The sequence below is a fragment of the Ammospiza nelsoni genome, chromosome 5 (assembly GCF_027579445.1).
Source record: "Ammospiza nelsoni isolate bAmmNel1 chromosome 5, bAmmNel1.pri, whole genome shotgun sequence".
Taxonomy (NCBI): Eukaryota; Metazoa; Chordata; class Aves; order Passeriformes; family Passerellidae; genus Ammospiza; species Ammospiza nelsoni.
Genome location: NC_080637.1, coordinates 35,964,713 through 35,977,350, shown reverse-complemented (window position 1 = coordinate 35,977,350; position 12,638 = coordinate 35,964,713). Strand labels below are relative to the sequence as shown.

The window sequence follows — 12,638 nt, the reverse complement described above, 5'->3', positions numbered from 1 at the left end:
AATATTTCTGCACTGTGCTCCCCAGACAGAGCTTGTACTTCTGTCAGAGCTTGCCAGCTTAGAGTTTATTAAGTCAGGCATTACCTGCATCCGTCTGATACAAGCAAGGCAGCTTGGGTGTTCCTATGATTTAATCACTCCACAAATACTCTAGTAACTGAAAATCATCTTAGCCATAATTAAATAACAACTTCCTTATTCACCCTTTTATATGTTCTGATACTGGCACAGTGTAGACCCAGTCAAGCATGGCCAAGTCAAGGTTGAGTGTAGAATAATGAGGGAAGGCAAACTATGCCTGAAACACAAGAGGAATTAAGTTCAAGACACAAGGGAATGCAGAAGACATACAAGGATGTAGAAGGACCTTGGATTCACATGTAACAGTGATGTTAAAACAAGTGCTTAATCTCTTATTTCCAGATAGCAATCTCAGAGGAAGCACTCTCGGGACTGTCACAGGTAACACGTGTGAACTACAACTACCTTTCTACATGAACTGTCAGAGGTTTCTTTTTTTAGTGTCTTGCAATTGCTCAGCCACATTGAACATTTCTCAGTTGTGGGTTCTCATTATGTATAATCTTCACAGACCTCTTAGTACCAATACATATCCTTCCTAATCTCTGGTAGCTACTGGTACACAAATTGTATTGTTCAGTCACAAGAGACAAAGTTCTGTAACAGATATATGTCTTTACCATTAGAGAAAGAAATAATGTTTTCTTACAGAGAAAATTAAAATGTGGCAAACAATTTTTTTCCGGATTCTTATGGAAGGGAAGGGATAATGAAGAAATAAACTCAGGTCTAATGAAATCAGCAACACCATTTCTTAAATATTGAAGAGAACCATTTTGTGGAAACCAAACTGTTGCCAGGAAAGTTTTTTAATGGCATACTTTTACATGACATTGTGCTGAAGAATTGATGATTACATTCTGCCACATTCCATGTTTCATTTACAAATTAGCATTGCCTTGGTTTGTCTGCACATTACAGTTAGACAGAGCTACACAATAATGCAAGCCACAGGCCAAGCTGTAAAGGGAAAACTGATGGCTCTGATAAATTAGCCATCTCATGTAACTAGCTACAGAAAGAGCAACTGACAGCAAATCACAGTGCCAAACATATCAAATCCCTAAATATCTGTTCATTTTGCTTAAAGCATCACATACAGTGTTTAGATCACTGCGGAGGTCCTGGACAACATTTTCTATACTCCTGGTATCCTTCAGAATCTCAATGCTTTGCGTATATGGATTGAAATACACAGAGAAGGGACGATTGATTGATTTGGCGAAGTCCCTGAAAGGAAAAAAAGAAAATTAACTTCCTTTTTTTTTCCCAGCCACTAAAGGAGAGAAAATTAGATTTTTGAGTCAGGGAAAATAATTTACCTCATCTTTTCTTTGGCCTCTTCAAAACTCTCTGAAACAAAGTAAACTTCCTGGAAAGTAGTGATAAGGCATTCTTGCAAACAGGTTGTCTTTGGATCAAATGTTTTCACATTGGCCTTGTCAGAGAGAGCATGCTGCAAAATATACCACAGGATCTGTTAAACTGGATTTTGATTATGCTGTGTATCTACATCAGCTGCTCATATATACAGCTTTTATATCACTGTCCTATATGTTTCCCACTAATTGGTAGCTCATCTTGTTTTACATATAGCATTTTTTCCGTTTAAACAGTCAACAGAATTTGTTTTTTAAAAGGCTCTTACTATGGGAGATGGTTTTTCCCCTTAATAATAAAATAATAAAGAGGGTGTTAGAAATGCACTTGCCATGAACATACACAGATGTAAATGTTCAGATGGAAAAAGAAAAATCATCAAATAACCATTTTTGAAAAATTATCTATAGAAATACAAACATATATTGTCCCCAAAATCTCATTTAACTAGCAGAATTCATCTTCATCTTGGTGGGTAAATTGGGTCTGACTAAACCATTCATGTAATCTGTACTTTACATTTTCAAGTTAAAATCATATAGTATTTTGCTGACAGTAAAAGTGAAACTACATATCTGAAAACCCATTCAATAATGACAATGTATTGCAAGACAATGAAATACATTACAATTCTGCCACACAACCTGAGCAATAATGCTTCACATAGTACTGCAAAGAAAAAATAACTAAACAGATATAGATAAGTACAAGAGACATTGGGCAGATAAGGCAAATGCTACCCAGAGCAGAGATTTCTGATCAGCCTTTCTCTTTATATGACTTTCACAAGTCACTAGAAAAGAGAGGTTCAGAACTGAAAATCAGGTACTGAGACATTTTCCAGGAAAATGTTTTCTCACTCCCCTTTCAACTTGAATACTTGGGTTGGCTTTTGCATCTATCTTATCTTCTAGAACACACATATTTTCATTCTCAGTCCTCTGTTACAGAAGTATAAGGTAAAAAAGCAGAGCATATTTAGGTCACCTTTCAACCTTCTTTAGTCCCTTGATACCTATATAGAGTGAAGATGTGAATGAAAAGCATAAAGAAATGACAGGGAGGAAGCAGATCCCTGAAGTCCGAAGGTATCTCTGATTTCTTTACTTTCCATCTGCATGGATGTTCTTTATAGTGGAGTAAAGTATTAACCTTAAGGTATTCACAACTTTTATCCTTGCTCTTGCTTATACTCATTCCTAAATCCCTGTGAAAGGCTCTGAAAATACCACACTAACTCTCAACCTGAAGTCTCCAAATAGCAGGACAGAAAACTGGAACGAGAGCCTCTTCCTCCCACCTCCTCTCTCTCCAAAAATAAATACATGAAAAATTAATGCATTGAATCTTAAGATGTCAGGGAATTAACTTTCTTTAGTACATGTATATTTTCCTTCTCACAAGGTTTGCTGTTTCTAGCCAGCCATTAGTCAAACAGGTTTGAAAACAAATATAAACAATGGTCTCTCAACCATCATCCTCTTCTAAAAGGACTGCAGGAACAGACTCACCTTATTAGGCCCCTGTCTATATCCCTGTTGTCACTTTCTCTTTGCAGAACCATGTCATTGAATGCTTATAAATTAGGGCATTTACCTCCTTTTCTCAAAATGAATTTGCCTTTTCTCACTTAGAATTATAACAGATTCCCTGGGAGGGTATCTATAGATAAAAATCTCCTCTTAAGGTGCCTTTGTGCTTCCAGGTGAGACTTGGTGGCTCAGGTGTCCAAAGCACAAAGTTTCAAAACCTGAGTGGACTGAGTGAGGTTGATTCCTTGCAGGGAATGAAGATGATGATACAGGCCATGATTCCGTAGGAACTGACTACTTCTGGCTCATGGATTCTTTGCTGTACTGTGAAAGGTTCAACAGAAAGGGGGATGCTATTAACTTCTCTACTTACTAATGGCCTCTGATGGGCCAGGTCTAGTCATTGGGACTGAAGTTATCAGCATCAAGAAGGGATCCAGCCTGTGGATCCAACATTGTGAACAACTGTTCTAGTCACTGAACCCTAATTTTATAAAAGGAGAAACTTTAAAGAGAAGGAAAAGCTGATGCTATCACAGGGGATGACCCCTGAGAAAGCCTTTCTAGTTATTCTCCTTAGATAATCCATATGAAATGACTGATTCTTTCTGGATCCCAGTTTAGTTATACATGAACAGAGCTGCTGTTTCACAAAGCAATTCTGCAGAGAGTGGAACATGAGGACAGCAACATATGTGCGCCCTGGAAACCAAGGGTAAAGTATTCAGACTTGCCTTCAAAATTAGGTGACAACAGATCAGTTATTCTTAGGATTACAGGAAAAAAAAGATGTAAATTCTGGTGAATTCGCACCCAAGATCCCTGTCTCCCCTCCAAGTTCTTTTGGCTCTTAGATCAAGTAGGAATTGTCTTGGCTACCAAAGCAATGTTTCCATCTTTGCAAGTCTGGATGGCATCTTCAAATTGCACAGCCTGGCATCTGTAACATCTGCAACTGAGGTGATATTCTGATGCCAGTAATGCCAGAGATCAGCAATTGAAATGAGCCTACAGACAAACCTTCAGGGAGACCATAATCTCATGTGAACTAGAATGGTCAAGACACCAACTCAAAGCTGACCAGAGCATTTATCAGAAACTTTACAGTGCTGTAAAATGCTGGTCCTTGGCAATCTCATCAGTTTGAAGTACATAATCTCAACAAAAAAAAATTATCTGGTGAGTCCAAAAACTTTCAGCTTCCAGCCTGTGTTTTTTAAATACATGCTACTCACTTATGGTTTGGTTGGACACTCAGTTCTTTAGTGAACTCAAATGAATAAGTACCCAATATGTATTTCTCCATGAGAAACCTCTATGTTATCCACCTCCAATGAGATGTTAGGGCTAGCACTCATGAAAAATAGCTTTTGGTAAAATAGGGCACCTCACCATCATGTGGATCTGTGGTAACAGTCTCTAACAGCCCATTCATACAGACTGTACTGCTAATGCTAGTAATACTATTGATAAGTCTTCTTCAGTTCAAGAAATAAAAATTTGGAGTGAAACTTTGAAATGAATCATCACTGATTCTCAGGAAAAGTAGCACTATCAGACAGATTAAGAAGTAGACAATCGTGTACTGAAAATAAGCATAACAATAAAGAAATGCCTCCACTTCCTGCCAGATGAAAGCTTCAAAGAGTGATTGAGGTGCCTAACAACAGGTGCTTAAGGCCTAGGCTGCCTGATGTATTGTACTGAGAATGGAAGATACAGCACAGGATCTAAAGAAGCCTTTTACACATTTCTGCAGTGATGGCTGGTCAGAAATGCTAGGGCATGTCAGATGGCACGAGGCATTTACACTGCACAACTATGAATCATTTCCTAAGTGACCACTATCACTGACACATGAAAAAAGAGTTTGGTCTTGTAATTCCTCCTTTGAGTATAAAAATGGATTGCAATAATACAACTCAGAGCTTTTCAGGTTTGAGAAAGAAAATAAATGAAACAAAACCCAAAAAGTAAAATCTTCAGCTAGCAAGGGGAAAACTTGAGATGAGTTATAAATACTGCACTGTCTGAGAAGTACAGGAGGGCAGAATAGGAACACAGGTGAGAAGCTGTGTGAGTGCCAGTACTGATTTTATCATCTTGTTTTCCCAGGGGGAGTGCATAGAGTCTTGAAAAACCTGCTCTTAAATGTTTTCCTGCTTGTCTACAAAATGTGTTGTGAATCTGACAGTGTCCTCTATTACCAGAAAATTTTGTTCAATTGTGTAATTTTATAGAAATTCTAGAAAAATATGGAAAATCTCTCTATTGAAAGATTCTAAAAATTAACACCTGGGATCCAGGAGTTGTCTTCTTCATCCTCTTCAGAAAACAGAGCCAAAATTTGCATTTTAATTTTTTTTTTTATGAAGTCCAATGCTGGCACTTCTTAAATTATCATTAAAAAGTACAATTGGATACTGTACTAGACTTTAAAAATTTATAGAGAGATTTTAAGTCTACCTCTCTGTTCGGTATAGAAGCATACAACAGGGATGTATGACTTGATCTGCAGCCAACTGAAGTTGAAAGGAGACTCCTTTAATGAAAGAGTTCAAGAGAGCATCATACAAATTAAATGGATTAAAGTTTCCAAAGACATTTGAACTGCTTTTTAGAAACAGTTTTAATAATTGAAATGTACATTATTTCCACCTTATCTCTAAGTCCCAAATACATACTGTGTAATAGTGTTAGCTAGAGTTAACCTGACTATATTGGGCAGAACATTTTATAACTACTTAATGTATTATTCTATTCCCCCCAGGCTTCATTTTTAATCTTCTCTTTCTCCTTATTTTGTTGTGCTTTTAATTTTTTTTTTCACTTGATGCTTTCATAGCATGCACATAAGGAGATGCATTTTTCATTATCTGAAGTTTTAGCTCTAAATACTGAGTGGGGAAAAAGATTTCATGGGAATCCTATAGTGATGGGCTGGTGCACACATTTCTCTAGCTGTTTTTTTTTTAATTTGTTACTGGAACTGTTGACCAGATTTGTGAAGTGGAGCAGTGTAGTACAGAAACAGGGATGACTGAACAAGCCATTCAGTCCTCCAAACAACCCAAATATTGCTTGCCATTTCTGCCCTGCAAACAGACTCATGTATACTAATTATACATAAAATTGGCCACCATTTTATTTCCTGTGCATATTGCTGCATTGAAAAGAGAGCTGATAGGGACAGAAGCTGGAGAAAGGCTTTTCTTCTTGCTCGCAAAAGGACATTAATAAAATATGCCTGTGCAGTCTCAAGGGCAGCCTCAGTAAATTTGCTGAGAACACCAATTTGGGCAGGAGCATTGTTCTAATGGAGAACAGGAAGGCTCTGCAGAGGATCTGGACAGGATGGATCAATGGACGGAGGCCAGTGGTTGAGGTTCAACAAGCCCAAGTGCCAGGTTCTGCACTTGGGTGCCATCAAGCCCAAGCAGCAAGGAGTGGCTGGAAAGTGGCCCATCAGAAAAGGACACGAGGGGGCTAGTCAATAGCTGAACATGAACCAGCAGTATGCCCAAGTGACCAAGAAGGCCAATGGGCATCCTGGTCTGTATCTGCAATAGCGTGGCCAGCAGGAGCAGGGCAGTGACCCTCAGCACTGGTGACGCCATACCTTAAGTCCTTGTCCAGTTTTGGGCCTCTCACACAAAGAAAGACATTGAGGCTCTGGAGGGTGTCCAGAGAAGGGTAGTGGAGCTGGGGAAGGGTCTGGAGCACAATGATGAGGAGCAGCTGAGGGAACAGGGTTTGTTTAGCCTGGAGAAAAGGGATCTCAGGGGAGACCTTTTCACTCTCTATAGTTACCTACCAGGAGACTGTAACCAGGTAGGGGTTGGTCTCTTGTCCCAAGTGAAAAGTGACAGGAGAAGTGGAAATGTCTTCAAGTTGTGCCAGGGGAGGTTTAGATGGGACATTAAGAAATATTTCTTCACCAAAATGGTTGCCAAACATTGGAGTAGGCTGCCCAGGAAAGTGGTTGAGTTACCATCCCTGGAAGTATTTAAATGATGTGTGGATATGGCACTTGAGGGCATAACCTAGTGGCATATGTGGCAGTGCTGGGTTAAAAATTGGACTTGATCATCTTAGAGAACTTTTCCAACCTAACCTATGACTCTAAACTCAAGTTAGCAAAACTCAACATTTCAAGATCTGCCTTCCTAGTGGGAGGGATACATAAGTATTTGAGCTTCGATGGGCCACAGCCGTCCCCATCTAAAGCATGGCAGAAGTTATTTCCGAAAGGATGTCTTCACTCTGACGCCTGTGAGAAGTATGAGTGTTGCACACATGACAGGGATATGTCATGGCCATGCACACTGAGTCTCCTCCTCCCCACTCACCAATGCTGAAATAGCCAGCATTGTTCTCATCATTTTCAGAGCAATTGCTGCCATCAATAAGGATTTCAGTTACAATCGGGATCTCAACAACAGTCTATTAGCATGACCTTCCTTCAGGTCAAGGAAGAAAATTGCCCTCCCAGTAGAAGCTAGAAGGGAGATTGTTTTCTCAAAAAACAGGAGGAAGTGACAATGGCTTGATGCAAGGCTGTGCACCAAAGTCATGGGTGCCCAGACATTCTCCTTCCCAAACACCTCCCTGATAATATTTTGCTGACAAGAAGCACATTCATGCCAGGATTGCAGTCCAGAAATGGCTTCTCTCATGGTCATTTTATCAGAAAACTTAGTCGTTTTTTAAATTTTTTTCCTTAACTTTTACCTTGCTTTCTACCCTGGAGCATATTTCCACAGACTTTTCAATATTTTTCACCTTATCAGTCCCTTCATGGAGACTATGTCTGCTTTTGGTATGCTGCTGTTCTGTTCCCACAGCACAAAAGTGCTTAGTTTATCAGTAACTGAAATTTCTAACTTAAGATCAGTATATGCAAGATCTGATGAAATTTAGTACCTTATGATACACAAGAGGTCAAATCAGATGATCTAGTAGTCCCTTCTGGCGTCATATCTACAAAATATATATGTAGTGTAACAGAAAAGTATATAATATTATTGACTTAGAGCAAAATTATTATGATATATAACTGGCCATAACACTGCAGCAGGTCAATGCAGTCGGTTAATGTGCAGATTATTTAGCTTTTAGCATTGCTTTTCAAAATGATTATTTTTTGTGTTTATACTCTGAGTTTACTGCTGAGCAAAGAACCCAGGTCTGGGGTCACAAATGTGTGGTACCAAATATGCACACTTGACAAGAATAATGCATTTGTTTATGACATTGATGGTAGAAGATTTATTATGTTCTTGATTATTCATTTCTTCTTTTTTATGCCCTTAGATTTTGTAAATTATATGGTAGGTATTTTCAGGGTCATCACATAGCAACCTTAACTGTTAGTTTAAATAAAAGGTCTGATTCTTTAGAGAATCCTGCAGAGTTTGGGGCTTAGCACTGAATGTTGCTGAGCCAAAGGAAAACAAGTGGGGCATCTTCATCTCTTTTCATTCAAACAACTTTGCACTGTGAGTATAAAATATTGCCAGGCAGATATGGAATGTTTCGGTGGCTGAAGTATGCACAGAACTGAGAGCAACTCTAATGCAATCAAAGAAAAAGCACTAGAGAAGGTAAATTTCTTCAACATTTTTTACTACTGGAAGTATAGCAGTTTTACTAATGAGCTTCACCCCAAATATTCACAGTTACAGGTAAAACAAATAGCAGAAAGAGACTGAGATACTTCTATTAAATTGCCAAGTAGCTCACTGAAAGCCAGCCCTGGAGGGTGGGAAGATGTGGAAACTCAAATAAACAATGCTGCAAAATAGTTTTCATTACTCTTCCATATGTGCCTTCTAAGTCCAAATGTTTACCTGCAAAGCCAGTGAGAGTTCATTTGGGTCTCTGAAGATGATACTCCTCCCTCTCTTTACCCTTCCCTTCCCTCTTGCTGAGAGATGTATTATGTCCCAACATACTACAGCTGTGACAAAATACCTTTTGCCCGTTCCCCGTGTTTTCTAGGCATTAAAAGGCAATAAATTATCCACTTCAACTACTCACACCATGCAAGGTTAAACACTTTCACCCTTAAAAGAATAGGGCTCTATGTATTGTGACATAGGCAAGTTCAATGTGAGTTCATATGCATTCCTTAATTTTAAATATGATTAATCATATCAGGACCTTAATGAATGCTGTTCTTTTCATATCAATAATGAATCCACTCAGGTACACTGGATTACTTAGAACAGAATCATGTCTGATTTCTAGCACTTTTTTGTGGGTATTAAAAATACGTGCTCCTCATCCAAACAAAGGTTTTAGAGCCCAAGGCACTCTTACCTGCTAGAACCCTTGAGCCCCCTTTGACAAGAAATAAAAATTCAAACAGAAATCAGTTTTTTAGTTTATGGTTGCTTTGGTACTTTGGGCCTTACAAGTCCATTTCATGCTTCAAGTGCCAGCTGATATTTCAAACAAAGCTTTTAGGTCAATACCGTATTTTAAATACAAGCTTTTTATCTTGAGAATTTTAACTGTTATTTGAAAGTCAATATATTTATATACACCTATTTTTTTGTTAAGATTAAAATTTTACTATGCTTTAAAGATACATACCTTTAACTCTCCAATAGAAGACAGAAGTCCTGCCCCATAAGCACGCAGTTGTCCTTCTTGCTTGCAAAGGCCAAATTCAATGGTAAAGAAATAGCACTGTAAAATATACAGATATTCAGTACAAATAGTATAGTTGCAAACAGGCACTTCAGCAATAGCAATCATACCATATTCACTTGCCTGTCCCACTTCTTTAGAATTACCTACTTTGAACATAATCTCAGATAACGTGTATTGTTGCTGCTAAGTAATGTAAATGTCATGATCAGCAGTAAGGAAGCTTTGCACAAAAATTTGGTATTTTGTTCTTTGTCTGGGTACACAAGCAGTTCACAGGAATGGCCAGTTAGGAACAGACAAGCAAGATCATTTTAGGTATCAAAGGTACCGATAGTAACCTACAGAGGTTTTTGAAACCTTCAGAAATAAATGAGATGCCTCAAAACAGAATCCTGCAAGGCAGTTGGTCTGACTGTCTAGGAGCATTTGAAGATCTCTAAGATGTAGTTCAAAGCACTTAGTTTTAAGCTCAAGCTGATATCACTTTAAAGTCTGAAACATACTTAAGTTGAATTAAAATTAATTTACTTATATGTATGTGCCTAAGAGCCTTCCTGAGTTGAGGCCTTAGTCTTCACTAGATTTTATTCTGTCATAAATAAAGAATGAATATGGCATTTGGCTTCTTAAATTGCAGAAAGATAATTATATTCAGTCAAATGAATTCACTTGATCAATGAATTCATTTGAACAATAACATTGTTTTTTAGGTCTACATTCCATCTGGTAATGTATCTGACCTGTAAAAGTGATGACAAGCTGCAAAAAGAGATCTGTTAAATCAACATTACAGTATTGTATCTAATTTTGCTGTACCCAGCTAACAAAGTTAAATGTTAGGAAGACCATAAGAAGTACTGACAGCCTACTGTCCACTAAATGCTAAAGATCACAGTAATTTCTGCTCTTATGGTACTGGATTTTACTTTGTTTTTCACAACACATCACATGCTTTTTGATATTAGATCAAACATTTGAGATTAAGATGGTAACTCTTCCATATTGTAAACATATGAAGGTTTTAGGAAGTTGAGATCTAAGTTATACAAAAATATTGCACATATATATATATGTACATATTCCTATATATGTTTGTGTTTATTACATCATCTGACAATTTCAGGCTTTGCACAAAGAGGCATAACTCCCCTGTACCTAGAAGATTTATATGTCTTTGCAGGAGATATAAATTTAGGATAAGAAATTACCCAATATTTTGTTGTAAATTTTAATCTTTTTAAGTAACTTCAGAATACATCCTAATACAATGTTGGTGTTTTTCCATTCACGTCCTCCTTAATCCCAACTGGGTTTCATATTAAATATAGAAGACTCCAAATTAACAGCTCTTTTAAATTCAACCAATCTTTAGAAATTCAAAAATTATTAATTGCTTAGCCTCATAAAAGTTTCTGTACAGCTAGTGATTCATACAGCATAGCACTATGCAGAAGGGTATAATAAAAAAAGAATAAAAACTGATGAGCCCCATGTCTGCTCCAAACCTGCTCAGTCAGCTGAGAAGAAGGAACCAACAGCAGCGACTTCAAACATCTCAAGCCTGATTCCATCACAGTAGCCAAATGCAGAGATATCCATAAAGGAAGGTGAAAGCACAACATCATCAAATAAAACAAAAGAAACAAACCCAAAAAAATCAAATTTCCACCTCTGGCTTTGATATTGACTCAGGGAAATCAAGCTGGCATAAATTTTTCAGTACATCAGCTGCTATCACCACTTAGAAGGTAGGCAAGACAACAGGTTTCTAAAAATACTGTCTCAGGGACAAACAGCCAATAAGACAAAATGACAAAGGCATCACAGAAGTAGTGAGCGAAGCTGAGAGACCTCTCACAGAGAGTACAAATTTCGCTTCCCTGCCTAAGTATTTTGCCAGAACAGCTATCAGTAGGCCACAGTCCTGCTTGTATACATGCTGACACAGCTAGAAACTAACTACTCACTTAAATCCCACTAGTATCTTTGAATTTGTCCCCTCTCCCTCAGGGTTCCATAAAGGAATCTATCAGGTAGTAGTTCTTATGCTACAAACATTAACATTCTGACAGACATACAGCAGGATTAGACTCCTGATAAAACACAGTGATCATGCTCATTTACATTTTTAAAACCAACAGCAGCTAAAAAGGAGTCTGGTGTTTGTATGTTTTAGATCCGTAAGAGCTGCACTTAGTGCTCACATGTGGGGCACCTCTACTGTTAACCTTTCTTAGGCTGAAGAAGACCAAACCAATGTCATGCTGCTCCCAGGAGAAAGTCAAATGCTCATTTAGCAATCTATAGGGCCAGCAGAGGGAAGGAGCAAAAATGTTCTCCACAACTCTGAGGATGTGCACTCTGGGGGCTGGAAAGCACAGAAGGCAGAGGAGCCAACACTGGTGGCACTGGTGAGAGCAATTCCTGCTGTCCAGGGTGAGCAGTACCCACGAGATAGGTAGGACTTGATTCCGCTTCCTCCCTGATGGATAGACAGTACTTAAAGAGGGAGCTTCTTTTGCATTGGTTCAAAAAATATTATAATTGTTACTGTAATAAAAGGGAGTCATATTTTTGAGCTAGGGCTTGCTGGTGAGAGCCAATCTTTACTATTTATAAGACTTGTACTCTCAGTATAACTAACTAAAATAAAACACAGAAATGGCAATGTGTCTGCCTACTACTAACTTGTGATATCAAACTGCAGCATTAAGAAAAGCCTTTCAAATTAGAAGCTGATTTATAAATTTGCCACATGCAACAACTACAATTTAGTATTTAAGAGTGCCCTGCTTAGCCAAGAAAGTGCAAAGCTCACCCAATGCTGCCATCTTCAGATCGGTACTCAGCAGTACATGATTCCCCCCACAGGTCTACTCGCACCTGCAAAAGTGGCTCAGTGCACTAGAGTTTGCAGGCTTTGGTAAGTTGTGTTCTCAAGCCTACAAACATCGAGGCAAACTGATAAGGAGTTTAAATATTAACTGT

At 38.2% G+C, this 12,638-nt stretch overlaps 1 protein-coding gene across 1 annotated transcript in view; it reads right to left on the bottom strand.

Moving 5' to 3' along the window:
- Positions 1 to 931: 931 nt before the first annotated feature.
- TPH2 (tryptophan hydroxylase 2) overlaps positions 932 to 12,638 on the bottom strand; it is a 49,775-nt gene continuing 38,068 nt past the window's right edge. The window contains exons 9-11 of the mRNA XM_059472486.1: positions 9,591 to 9,686; positions 1,404 to 1,537; positions 932 to 1,311 (exon numbers count right to left, since the gene is read on the bottom strand). Coding sequence (XP_059328469.1) covers positions 1,137 to 1,311; positions 1,404 to 1,537; positions 9,591 to 9,686 — 405 coding nt within the window. The 3' untranslated portion in view covers positions 932 to 1,136. The remainder of the gene's footprint in view (positions 1,312 to 1,403; positions 1,538 to 9,590; positions 9,687 to 12,638) is intronic.